This window comes from Tasmannia lanceolata, unplaced genomic scaffold (assembly GCF_043159265.1).
Source record: "Tasmannia lanceolata isolate RefF3 unplaced genomic scaffold, GAP_Taslan_0.1 ptg000005l, whole genome shotgun sequence".
In the NCBI taxonomy this organism is placed as follows: Eukaryota; Viridiplantae; Streptophyta; class Magnoliopsida; order Canellales; family Winteraceae; genus Tasmannia; species Tasmannia lanceolata.
In genome coordinates this window covers 2,023,027-2,036,440 of record NW_027518682.1, presented here as the reverse complement: position 1 = coordinate 2,036,440, position 13,414 = coordinate 2,023,027, and the positions used below count along the sequence as shown (strand labels likewise).

General features: G+C 37.4%; 2 protein-coding genes across 4 annotated transcripts; both read right to left on the bottom strand.

The window, feature by feature from the left end:
* Nucleotides 1-273: 273 nt before the first annotated feature.
* On the bottom strand, nucleotides 274-4,474 carry LOC143877049 (protein BASIC PENTACYSTEINE7-like). Of its 2 annotated transcripts, none has more exons than XM_077378776.1 (2): nucleotides 4,265-4,474; nucleotides 274-1,311 (listed from the first exon to the last, which is right to left on the bottom strand). In XM_077378776.1, the coding sequence occupies exon 2, from the start codon at nucleotides 1,272-1,274 to the stop codon at nucleotides 504-506; it is 771 nt and encodes a 256-aa protein (XP_077234891.1). In that variant the 5' UTR covers nucleotides 1,275-1,311; nucleotides 4,265-4,474; the 3' UTR covers nucleotides 274-503. The 2 variants fall into 2 exon arrangements, with proteins under 2 accessions (XP_077234891.1, XP_077234892.1); XM_077378777.1 differs by having other exon boundaries at nucleotides 274-1,180.
* Nucleotides 4,475-6,914: 2,440 nt separating this feature from the next.
* Nucleotides 6,915-13,042, bottom strand: LOC143877048 (choline-phosphate cytidylyltransferase 2-like). 2 transcript variants are annotated; one of them, XM_077378775.1, is made up of 8 exons: nucleotides 12,597-13,042; nucleotides 11,716-11,829; nucleotides 9,323-9,418; nucleotides 9,106-9,148; nucleotides 8,857-9,012; nucleotides 8,609-8,677; nucleotides 8,043-8,153; nucleotides 6,915-7,328 (listed from the first exon to the last, which is right to left on the bottom strand). In XM_077378775.1, the coding sequence occupies exons 1-8, from the start codon at nucleotides 12,833-12,835 to the stop codon at nucleotides 7,194-7,196; spliced, it is 963 nt and encodes a 320-aa protein (XP_077234890.1). In that variant the 5' UTR covers nucleotides 12,836-13,042; the 3' UTR covers nucleotides 6,915-7,193. The 2 variants fall into 2 exon arrangements, with proteins under 2 accessions (XP_077234890.1, XP_077234889.1); XM_077378774.1 differs by having other exon boundaries at nucleotides 8,597-8,677; nucleotides 12,597-13,041.
* Nucleotides 13,043-13,414: the final 372 nt, after the last annotated feature.

Here is a 13,414-nt window from a genome sequence, read left to right as displayed (position 1 = left end):
AACAAATGTATGAATTTTAGGATGCGCATCAGTCAGATAAGGCTGAAATCATGAAACATAGTAAAGTTTGAGTTGCATTTCATTGTTCATATTTATTCTTAGAATTTCTGGAAAGAGAATGCCTGCCCACTTCATATGTAGTACGAATGTACGATGCATGATTGGACGAAAATTATTTACACTGCATATAAAATAGTAATTACTTATACACTGCATATAAAATAGTAATTTTGAAAACACAAGCAATCAGCAATTTTCGAAGAGCTTGCAAACTTGCAGGAACCAAGGATAGCTTATAGTGTTTAAACCAGATACGATCTTTACATAATGTTTCTGAAAACTCTGTAAGATACATCATGAAGCATTTTAAAAGGGAAACAAAGGACTTTGCTTACCAGATAAATGAAAGTGCCACCTCTTCACATCTACCTGATTGTCACAAACTTATTAGTGCAACAAAGGACTTTGCTTACCAGATAAATGAAAGTGCCACCTCTTCACATCTACCTGATTGTCACAAACTTATTAGTGCCATGCTTAGCCCAATGAGTCTTCAAGTCAACTGCATTAGAAAGGTCATGACCTTCAGTTGCAAGTCTCTCTAGAAGTTTTCCATATGCACCATTACTCATTTTTCTCCCAGCCATGCGGGCCCCTGGCCTTGAGGGACTCATTGGCAGAGGATATTCAGAAATGTTTTTAGTACAACACGAAGATTGCCACCCTCCCACACCCCATCTGTAGCATTGGTGAGGCACACCAGTGCACGAGCACACTGGTGTAGGTACATGGGAAAAATCAAATGCCGTCCCATGTATAACAACATCAGTATTGTTTTTCTCATGTTTTGCAGCACCACCCTTTTTCTTCGTAGATACAGAGGCCTTTTGTTTTGACTGTTTCGGCCTTAAAACCTTAGAAGCAATCTGATTAGACCTCTTCGTAGAAGGCTTCTGCTTTTTAATTTTAGTATTTTTAGTATCAAACCCGCCATTCTCTGATGCGTGTTCTGGTAAACCCAGAACCATTGGAATATCAGCAAATTTCATTTCTGAGTTGACCTGAGTTGCTTGCAAAGAATCCGAAGCCGCTTGGAAGTTTCTCTGATGAACCCAATCAGAAAACTCCATGGAAGATGCTTCTGCTTCTGCTTTAGCTTCAGAAATCGTAGAATTTTTGTCTGGAAAATCACCCACTTTCAACACTGAATTTACGCTTGTAGCCTGCTCTGTGAAGTTCCAATTTCTAATATCTAATTCACCTTTCTCATCCATGCATGCCCATGAGAAATACTAAACCTCGATAAATGTCCTGCTCAGTCCATGAAATTAACTAAACATGCATAATGCAACAACCATATTCTAAGTCAAGTAATTACAAGTGAGTACCACAAAGTTGGTGAATCCCCTCTTGGGAAACAGAATATCACCAAGCTGAACAATTAGTGGAACACCGCGAAACAACAGTTATGAATTACCAACAGAGTACTATCCAAACCTATCTTTGGAAATGGGAAATTCACCAAAATCACCATCAAATCTGTAAACAACTACATACAATCCATTCATAAACAGGATAGAAACATATCTTTTGATCGCAATGAAGCTAACGTCACAAAAGTAAAAAATAAAATAAATCTCAGTTCCAAAACAGATGCCCAGAAGTATGCTGCTGGCCATCCTTAATTGATCCTATGTATTGCAAGTTGGGACCTCTGGTCCCCGATGTAATTCCCATAGTTTCAATAAAATTGTCATCTTTCAAAAAAAAAAAAAAAACAGATGTCCAGAATAATTGGTATAAAAGTAATGAATCCAATTTTGAGGACTTGTACATATACCAGGCAGAGATCATTAAGAAACCACAAAATTTCAAAAGGAAAAAGAGCCACTTCCAGAAACACCGAGATGAACTTACAGAGTGTTGATGTACCTAAAGCTTAAGTAGATAAATGAGTAAGCTGTTCAAGAACATAGGGATACACTATTAGAGAATTGAGGTATTGAGCTATCTAAAGATTTTTTTTTTTGAATGATAAGGTATCTAAAGAGCACATATGGAATATGGTCTACCATGATGGTTATCTCACCGTATTAGGAGGATATAAATGACATGGACTACATCTTACGTTCAAAAGAAATAAAACTCACCATTAGTCTGTTGTTGTTGCTTCAAAATTGGAAGTCTACTAAGCAGACTTGTAGAGCATGGGACAATTTGGCTGATAAAACTCAAAATGATATTAGTGCTGCCCTGAACTCCTTCACAAAGGCTGTTGGCTACTACACGGGATAAATTGGGTAGCTCCAATACTCCTACCAGGACTCTTTTGTCGGGATGTTGATTGGCTACCTCGCCTGACCCTAAAGAATGAAATTGAAGTTACTGTGATGTTTTCTAACCCCAGCAAAGCCCCCCAGCCAGATGGCTTTATTGGGGAGTTTTGCACACTTTTTTGGTACCTGATTGCAAATGGCATGGTTGCCGCAGCTCAAAACTTCTTCAGCAGGGAAAATATGCTCAAGGAGGTCAATTCAACATTCATCACACTTGTACTGAAATCCACCAATGCCTCTATGCCTGATAAGTTTTGGCCCATTTCTCTTTGTAATTTCATTTATAAGATCATAACTAAGATATTGGCCAATAAATTAAAGTTTGTGATTGATAAGCTCATTAACCACATGCAATCTGCCTTTATTCGAGTTTTTCTCATCTTGGATTATATATTGCTCTTTCATGACCTCATCCATACCTTCTTCAGAAAAAATGCACATGCTGCTGCGTATCATATTATTCTTACAAATATTTTTACTAAGTATGCACACATCGAGCTGAGGCAACAACGCAAGACGGTGAGCGTGGCTTACATGCAGTCACATGTCTGTAAGTTCTTGTGCCTCCAATGGGTCCTATCTTTTATACTATTTTATCCTTCCTGTTGGTATTATTTTATGTTTTAGCCCTTTGAGTTTGCAAATTTAATACCCTTTTTTATAAGTCGTTGAAGCTTATAGGTGAATGGCTACATGTTACAAGCTTTGGATTAATGCCTATCACTTTTTTATGTTAATTTTGAGAGCCATTCAGCCCTATTAAAGGATAGACATTGAGGGTTCCGTTGTCCATATAAGATAGACCAAGCTCTCTTGTTTAGTGCATCCAAAACACGCCTCTATTAAGTCTCTTCCCTCCTTTCTTTGATTCGAGTTCTCAAGATTGAGATTGAGATTTCCTGAATTGATTTGCAAGAATAGCATTCAACTTTCAGATGTCCTCTTCTAATCTTTGGCATTGATTGTGTTAGTCAAGTTTGAGCTACTGTGTGAATAGGGCACAATTGAGAGACGTGGTCGTACCAAAAAGATAAGTCGTTAGCAATCCCGATGCACACGAACTGGTGGTGGTGATGAGCGGCATCAATCTAACTAAAGGGTAACATTTAAAGAATAACATGTCTCTACCACTTATAGATCTCCTTTGTTTGATGGGTATTCATTTACAACTTTCTGCATATACAGGGGTTGAACATGTAGCTCCATCGTTGAGGCTTTGTATCCCATCATTGAAGTCACAGGTTCAATCCCAAATCGCATAAAAAACTTTCTGTATATACTTTTGAGTTTGATTAGTTTGTTAATTAGCTAAAACTGTGCCTTGCGTTTAAGCACTTGATTTATAAGGCTTTGAACTGTTTGTGAAACCCCTAAACTTTAACACATGATATAACAGTTGGGTCATGGATTTAAGCTAGAGAAAGCAAAGAACTTCATGAACAAAAACACATTGTTCCAAGTTCAAACTCCAAAGAAAGAACAAACACAAAAAAATAGTGTCCATCCTAGTGAAATTATAACCCATTACCACATAAGCATACATGGAATATTGACAATTTCCAGCCATGAGAGCAGGATAAAAGATCAGCCATGGGATCAAAGAAGAGAAAGAGAAAAAGGAAAAAAGAATCTAAGATATTAAAAAACCACAACTGAAAAAACTCAAAAACCATGGAAACAAAGTCAAATTGCAAAACCCACATGATTATACCATCTGGGTCACGGATTTAAACTAGAAAAACGTCACAATCCAACAGAAACTCATAATTCCATGATGAAAAACCAACTACAACTCGAAAAACAAACACCCACCACTGCAAAGAGGAAAATAAAGTAGAAATTGAGTAATCAAGTGCTCACATGTATGAAAAAAGAGCAGAGAAACAAAAAGAAAAAGGGAAATTCTTAAGCTTGAGAGAAAGACTCACAGCAAGAGCTGACCCATGAACAGTTATTCTCCCTATCTTCTTCTTCTGCTTCTTCTACTTTTTCTGCAGATTTTATTTTCGATCTCAATTTTCATGTTTTTTTTTTACTGTGGAGCAATTAAAGTAAAAAAAGGCTCTGCTTTCTTTTCTTAGCAGGTCTCTATTGCCATGAAAAACTTGCGGAGTACTAATTCCTTTTTTTGCTCTATTTACCGAACTTCAGGAGTGGAAATTTTTACAGAAATACCCCTCGAAGTCTTCAAAATATCTAAAGAGGATGATCCATTGCCAACTGCAACTTGATAGTCCTAACGTTCAGGGGCGGAGGCAGATATGATTGGCTAGTTTAGTGGGCATGCCCCTCCCCCCCATGACCAATGCTTAGCAAGTGTAAATTAGTCCGCCCCCCAAGTGTAAATTCCTAGCTCCGCCCCTGCTAATGTTCTATCTAAATCGTTTATACCCAAAATCAACTCAACTAAGCCTTTGTCAGCTAATGAATCCTTTAGAAAACTTTCACGAAGAAGGTGAAAAAAATCTACCCGGCTCAAATTGGCTAAGTCTAATCCTGACACTGCCGCCACCGAAAAACTCTAATCCTTAGATCGAAATAGATAGATACACGCGTTGTCTTTTGATTGGTAATAAAAATCAAGGATCATGGTGAGGATTAAATTTTCAAACAAATGGCATCACCACTAAATTGTAGTCTAACAAAAACCATTATCCAACCAGCATGTCTCTCAAGTGGAACAATAGCCATTATTTTATGACAAGAATGTCAAGTGGATCTTTATTTATTGGGACATGACAATATTAAGGCCTTAAGGGTGGCTGTTAGGTATAAACATAACTTGTGCGTGTCCTAGTTTCATTTTCCTCCATTAATTTTGGTTGTTGAATAGAATAAATTACTTATACGGAGCATAATCCAAAATTATATGCAATACAATCTCCGGGTCCAATAAATAGCCCCGAAATTGCAAGGGTGGCACTACTGGATTCCAAATAAGAGAGATTGGTAGTCCGTGAGAGTACGGAGCAAACTTGGTTGCCATAAATAGGCACGTGAGTCCCATCACTCACAAGCAAAGTTTTAAATTTCGCTCCTATCCGAAACCAAAATTTTAGCCGAAATCCCAAAATTCGGCAACGGGCACTCGAAATGTCGTTTTTTGAGCTGAAATTTCGGCATTTTCAGTTTCGGAACGTTTTGGTTTCGGTCCTCACCGAAATCTGAAATTTCGGGTGAAATTTAAAACCTTGCTCACAAGTGGGCAAGTGGCTAATTTGGGAGAAGGGGGAAAGGTTCTGTATTATTGGACGTAAAAATTGGGGGTATTTACTCCATTTAGGGAAATGTTATTTTCCACCCCTTTTTGTTTGTCTTTTCTTCAAAATGACCATTTTCAACAAAGTTAAAACAAAAGGGTGCAAACAAATCAATACAAGCTTGAAAAAAAAAAAAAAAAAACCCTCCTACGTGGTCTCCGCCTCTATTTGAGCTTCAGAAGCTGAACTAGAATCTTTGGGAGTAATCGTGTCCTGTTGTTGGAAGCAGCAACAAAGTTCAGTGCACAGAGAGAGAGAGAGAGAGAGAGAGAGAGAGAGAGAGCATTTTAATTCTGAATTAGAATCTTTAGGAGAGAGCCCATTTTAATTATGAATTAGACTCATTAGGAGGGAGTGTTAAGCACATATGTGCTTGTTCTCCTAACATGCATCATCAAAGGAAGTTCTTCTCTATGGACATTCAATACCTACGGGATATGTATGAGAGATATTCGTGACCCGTAGAAGTCCTCTCACCTCATGTTCTCCACTCTTAGGCACCGTTTGGATACACGTATTTTAGAATCCTGTATTTCTCCAAAATTGTAGTTGGGAGACAAGAGAAGAAAGAGAGCAGCCGTCGTTTTCTAATTTCTAGCCCTTCTTTCCAACAGCAAGAGAGCTGGCGATCATCCCATGTTTCCAGGTTATAGAAATCACAGGTTACAAGAGAGATTTCTAAAACTTAGTTTTCTTACTAAAAATTCACGAAGCGCTGCCAGGACAGCATACTAGCAGCTTGATCATGACCCTTTTTTTACACTGTTTTCAAACTAAAACCTGGATTCTAAAATCTGCTTATCCAAACGGCCCCTTAGTAAATGAAATTCCATGTTAAAAGATGGAGTTTGCCTTCTTTTTGGGAGAGCCACATGATTGGAAATTACAATCTCATGATTTCCTTAGTAAAAGTGCTTTATGAATATAGAAATCCAATACAAAATAGTTAGGCATCGTCAAGAGGATTATTAATTCCTTGAATTCCCCAATCTCCTAAACTCTTAAATTTCTCAAGGAACAATACCAACTTCTGATGACTTATGTTTATTGGTCAAGGGCAAAAAAAAAAAAAAAAAAACAGTTTCCACAAGACAAATGAAAAATGGGAAAGCATACGCAAAATAACAGTTTTCACCGGCCAATTTGCAAAACTTTCCCCAATGCGTCATAACATGCATGGCTTAGCAACATCTTGCCACTTTTTCAGTAGCATTTTTTTCAAGAAATTCTTTATTCATTAAAAAACCTTGAATAATAGCCTATAGGAACAATGAAATCAACAGTATAAGTTTGCAAGAATTATTATGATCTACGATCATAAAAGGAATATAGAGTATATATGATTGTTTATTTAAAAAATTAGGAAGAAAATATGCAGATTTTACTGCAATCAGAACATTGAACAGGAACACATCCCGTCCACTTCGTTTCACTTCTATATTAGTAGTACACTAGAAAGATTTACCTTCAGCTAAAGGATTCACCAACTTTAAAACCAACCGGAAAAGGGATTTGAAAGGGAAAAAGAGTACTGACTGTGGCTCCAAAACCTCAGTTATTGTAATCATCGCAAACCAATAACAGAGCCCAAACATTATCAATCTTCATCCTCTTCTTCTTCTTCTTCTTCTTCTTCTTCTTCTTCTTCTTCGTCTTGAAGAAGGTTGTTCATGGCCAATTTGGACTGCTGCCTCTTCAACCCTTCCTGAATCCGGTCTTTAATGGCAGTTTCCTGTCAAACAATAGCAACAATTTTTTAAACAGCAGACCAACATAGCAGAGCAAGCGGATCCCATTCTTGGTGCAGTGAAAATAGTTATGTTGATTCATGCAAACATCCTGAACTCTGGTCATATTGGGCCCAGCATTGGTCTTACTAGGAAATTGGAAACAACCTAGCCCGATCCCATTTTATGGTAAAAGCTCAACCAAAATTCCAAAAAATCGACCCAAGTTGCAATACTACGTATTGTCAGCCCACCCAACCTACAAGCAGGGGCGATGCCAGAAATTTTGCAAAGGGGGGGCAAAATTTATAGTAATTTCTTATCTATCTTGAAATTAAGATAGAAAAAATTTCTATCTGAAATTTTGCACAGGCGGGCAAAAATTATAGTAAATCTTGCACAAAAAAGGGAGATAAAAATGGTAAAATTAAAATTTTAAACTTATTTTCTATTGGAAAGGGGGGCATATTTTTTAAAAAAGGGGGTAAGTATTAAAAAATTATTAAAAAATAAAGGCATATTTTTTTTTTCCAAAAAAATAAGGGGGGCAACTGCCCCCCTTTCCTCTCATGTGGCATCGCCCCTGCCTACAAGTCACTAGTCAGTTATCCTTTCAAGAAAAAATATTGTGCCAAAAGAAAGAAGAATGAAACCAAGGGTTGGTGATGGCCAGGTGCTAGGTGGACTGTAAAAGATTTTTTAAGGTCTAGAAGACTCACCATTATATGGCAACCTTCCTCAAACTTCTCGAGAAAACCTGCAACCCAACGATCTGCATTCTCCACCCACTCGCCGTGATGCATACCAGCAGTCTTTGCCACGGTATGTAACTGCAAAAAATACCAGGTTATACAGATGTCACAATCTCCAGTTCCTTGCAAAAATACAAAAACAGTGAGAGAACTAAAATTTGTTATTTTCCATGAAAAACATTTCCGATGCCACAATCCAAATGGCAGCAATTAGTGGCCCGCATTGAAGCAACAAAGCATTAGCCAGCTACATGCAGATGGTTAGGCATTTCTTCAACACGTCGGAATGTATTGCTTTTAGGATGTACACTCAGCTTCAAGGATGTAGAAACAAAGACATTCTATTGGAAATTCTTAAGCAGTGTTGTGCTTGCTACTACTATGTACTGATTTCAGTCCCTATAAGAAACAAGTTCTGTGAAAGATCTGAAGCATGATAGAGAATAGTTCATTTCAGATATTTCACGTTCATTTCAGATATTTGACCAAAAACAACTACATTTGGTTTGGGACCTACGAACCTTCTGGCCCACCTTTTCCTGATGTTCCTTCACTTTCTCACGCAACTTGGTTATTCCCATGTTCACCCTCAATTGCTTTTCCTGATGGAAATAAAAATGAAAAGCCAAGGATCAGAGCCTTCAATAAGAAAAAACAGGTCACACCAGCACAGTATGGGACCGAGAATTTAGTTTCAGAGACTTATCAACAAGGTTGTTGAAATGAAAATGTGTCGGATATTTATTAGGAACATGATAGACAATTAGCATCTTTTCTGTACCTTCACATAGCTCACACCAAGGTCCTTCCTTGAATATCCACGGGCCAAATTGCGCATAACATACTGATTGTAGTCCTTAAGTATCCTCATTATAATGTCTGATGTAGAGATCCCTTCAGTGCGCTGTGTTTCCTTGAATTTCCCAATGGCTTTAACCTACACACAGATCATTATGATCACTCTCATGCTTAAAATGAAGTGATCACCAAACTAAGGATACACATTTATCCAGGCAAGGAAACAACTAACAAATTCATAGACGTCATTGCCGGCTCCACTGACATCAGCATATCTACAGAGGATCGACATAAATGAGGAAGGATCAGGTTTTCAAACAGAAAAAGCTCCAGTACACAATCACATTTTCTCACAGTACAAATGTCTGATACACTTGTACATGACCACTCCAATTTGTCAAATGAGATTAGTACCACAAATTGAATACATGTATGTTCACAAATCTTACGGAAGAGAGTCATGTGCAACATAGTCTATCTCGTGTTTGTCAATGAACTCCTGTGTGATCACCCATGGAGCATCAGGAATAACTTCATCAACCCACCTATGACAAAAGATACAAGCCACGTCAGCATTAGCCATTATCAACGTCTCATAAATTACCAATTAAGAAACAAAAACAAATCCACGAAAACAGGTCATACTAAATGTTTCCAAAAAAGGAACCTATGCAGTTATGAGAATGTTTGCCAAAAAGAGCCATGTTTCTTATATGTTATTTTTTTAATGACATTCTTATATGCTAATGTGGAGCACACCAAGACCATGGAGATGATTCAGATATAACATTGAAGCTGAGGTGTCATATACATTATGATATTTCTTGCAGTTTAAACAAAATTAGATAACATTCTCGCAGACAAGGTCCAAGATAGAAGCTCAACATAGAGTTTTATTGAATAAGACATGCACAAGAGACATAAGGGGACATAAGCCCTGGATGAGGCATGGATATGTTAGCTTTACCATATTGAACCTTAAGCCGAGGTACAAAATGTAATACCGCGAGCACACACAAATATATTATTATATATATTATAAAAGAAACACAAATATGCTAGTATAACAGAAACACAAATAGATAGTGAAACTATTCAAAATGCATATATTAATTTGCATATCTGCATGAATCAACTAAAGTCATATCAAAGGTATATATAATGTAATACAGGGTAATAATAAGAGGGCCATGCATCTTTGTTCAGAAGTCACACCATAAAGTAGACTACATTGTTTTTGTTGGTGCATTCAGTGGAAAAAGTCCCATTACACAAATTTGTCCCTTACTATTTCTCCGGGGCTCCAGTTGCACCCAATAAATGTGTACTAAGTACTAACTGCCTTTTCCCTAATCCCTAATAATAATTCTAGACAAAGAAAATATGTAATGATATGGAAGAAGATGCTCTGTATTTTCGAATAATTATTTACAATTTTAACATGTAAACTTAAAAACAGGTTAGTTTACATCCCAATACGTGTAACAGCCATCATGGGCAGTGGAGAGTATCTCCACTGCATCAGATCAAAAATCTTTCCAAACAGGCTGCTCACAGTTGATGAGGCCTAGCTACCCTCAGCTATCACATTAAGCAACTCACTTCAGAAAACAACATACATTGGAGCTGCCATTCGAAGATAAATATCAGGTTTGACCACCTAATCTACCACTGTATAATCACAATACTCCAAAAGATTGGGTAAACTCAACCACATCTTCCCCTCACCCTTGAAGGACCATAAACCTGACTGACTTGAATGTTTTTTTACTCCCAGTAATATTTCAAAAGTGGGCAGAAATGGCCAATCAAACGGTCAAGAACTATCATAACCAGAGACCGTTGTGGGTATCTAATACAGAAAAAGTTTTTTAATTGTGGCGGTCCTTTAAAACTTATCCCACTGTACAACTTATGAAAGACTGGATAAAAGTATAGAACTACCCTCCACAAATGTGCATATCAGATGTGATTTATCATTAGCTCTCTGCAAGAGATCCTAACAAACAGATTAGGCAGTAGTAGAAATCCGAATCTGCATCATTTTAGAGTATCCTCATAGATCGTTAAAACATCTCTTTGCCTGCTTCCAGTCTTAAAGCATTTCCAATACATTCCTTTCAAATCCTCCAAAGCAAGGCAGAAAAAGAAAAGATAAGCATGAGGTCTCTTGCACTGTCACTCTCAATAAGCACTGTCCAAATTCAAAATTCTCAATGAGGAATGAACAAATTCAATATTCTATATGAAACTATTTACAAATAAAAATCTATGAATAGTAGATACAAAAGCATATACAAGTGCCCAGTATGATAAGATATACCATAGAATTTCCCATACAGCTCATACCTGTATGGATATTGTAAAAGTTATGTTTTGTACAATATGATTACAGTGTGCTATGCATTAACTAAATCTTATGGCATCAGACAAACATACATAAATACATGAAACATGGTATGTATAACACAGAATTTAATGTGTCATCAACTGTTCGGAACATTAGCCTCTACCTGCATGTGTTGCCCAACATTTGACAAGTGGTTCCTTTTACTTCTTTTATGAAAGATAGATGTAATGAAGAAATTAGAGATAAAACTACATCAAATGAATAACGGGTCAACACTGGGCAGATATCTGCAAAGTAAAAAGAAAGAATGGATAGATCTAAGAAGGACCATAAGCTAAGAGAAAGGCTAGACGAAATGATAGCATAACATGTGCTTTATTTCACATAAAATTGGTTCCAACAAAATAATTCCACAGAATCATAGCAATGTCAATGTCATAGGAAGATTATATAACAACTCAAAGGTGAATCAATTTCAATGAAGCAGAATACCTGCAGTGGCGAAGAGATTCATAGCGCTCAGCTTCAGTAAAAACAGTTTTCCCTTTGAACATATGAGTGACTTCATCATTGCAACAACCAACAAGAAGATGTGTGTTGGGGAACCTAAATGATAAGCACATCAAATCAGTTTACGGTTAATAAAAACGCATGTATTGTCATTAGAAAAAAAAAAACCCACAAATTTCATCAAGGTCAAAAAAGGAAAAAGAAATAGAAAAAACCTCAATCAAGAGGCTACATGAGTCATATAGATCCATGGAATGGCCAATGACACGATGCGAGCAATAAGATGATGAAAGAGACTATAAATATGCAGAGTTCAAAATCCACCATGCCCACAAAATTGTGAAGCTAAGCTAAGACAAATTACACTCAATTTCATCAAACTCAAAAGAAACAATGTCCAAATGTCAATACAAACTCAAGATTTGCACCAAAATAACAGAAGGCCCTCCATACTCCAAGCAAATTAGATGGCTCTGTTTCATATTAGATACAGTTCCTTTCAAACTCAATCCATCCCGAGCTCCGATTGCCCTAATTTTCTTGGAGATCAGAAAACAAACATCATTTCATGAAATCGTACTACGAATCTCTCTTCCATAAATTTGATTTTACATAATTCATTCAAATTCTCTCACACACGACATCCGTTTTCTCTGATCTCGACAAAAACTAAACATTTCGGAATTCCAAGTATTATTATAAATTAATGAAATTCATTAAACTGAGTTATGAAATCACGGTTTCTTCCAATCAAATGCTTCCAAATTAACGAATCAGAGACCGAATTTCCAATCTCGCCGATCAAAGGGGAAAAGAAAAAGGAAAAATATGAAAGGAACTTAAAATTGCAATACAATGCTTACGATTTTTTGGCCTGTTCAAGCGCTCGAGCGTGGCCGAAATGGAAGAGATCATAGATTCCATCGGCATATACACGAACCGGCTTCTCCGACGACGAAGATTCTTTCTTGGAATCTCCGGCCGCCGGATTCGGATGCGGCTCGTATCGGACCGAAGGAGCGTCGGGCGAATCTCCGGCTGCCACCGCCGGCTCTCCGTCGGCTTTTGGAACGGTCTGACGCTTTCGAGACAATCGCGCCATCGAATTCCCACCGTCCGATCTGGATCTGCTTTCTTTTATTCTCAGATCGGAAGGGAATCTGAGTTTTCTCGGAGGAGAGTAGTTTTGGAGGGTAGATCTAGGGATTGGAAAGCCGTTTAAAGGTAAAATCTAGAGAGAGAAAAGCAGTTGTTTTATTTCTTTAGAGATAGAGAGAGAGATCCTTGTTTAGGGTCTCCTTCTGAACACGTGAAGTCTAGAAAAAGTAGGTACGACCCACTCCATATGATGATCAAACAGATGAACGGTTTGGATCATCATATGGAGTGGGCCGTACCTACTTTTTTAGACTTCACGTGTTTTCACGGCCCCCCATCATATAAATTCTCCATCTTTAGGATTCATTTTCTTTTTTCTTTATTGAGAAATTTTGTCGGGGACACACACGATTCTCACACGTAGAGTTGGTCCCGAAGAAGGAAGAAGAAGATAATAGGGACTTTGTGGGGTAATGGTATTAGCACTCCTCGAAAAGAAATCCCTTCCGGATTATGAGGCGGAAAATTAGCATTTTAATGTGGTTAAGAGTCTTATTTCTGTAATTAGGATGCGAAGATGAAA

Bases quoted from the DNA above. Each gene is read 5' to 3' on its own strand.
- LOC143877048 (XM_077378774.1), bottom strand. From the start codon at position 12,835: ATGGCGCGATTGTCTCGAAAGCGTCAGACCGTTCCAAAAGCCGACGGA. The intron at 11,830-12,596 runs GTAAGCATTGTA...CTTATCATTTAG, and splicing joins CTTGAACAGGCCAAAAAATC to GTTCCCCAACACACATCTTC. The intron at 9,149-9,322 runs GTAAGATTTGTG...GATCCTCTGTAG, and splicing joins GTTGCACATGACTCTCTTCC to ATATGCTGATGTCAGTGGAG.
- LOC143877049 (XM_077378776.1), bottom strand. From the start codon at position 1,274: ATGGATGAGAAAGGTGAATTAGATATTAGAAATTGGAACTTCACAGAG.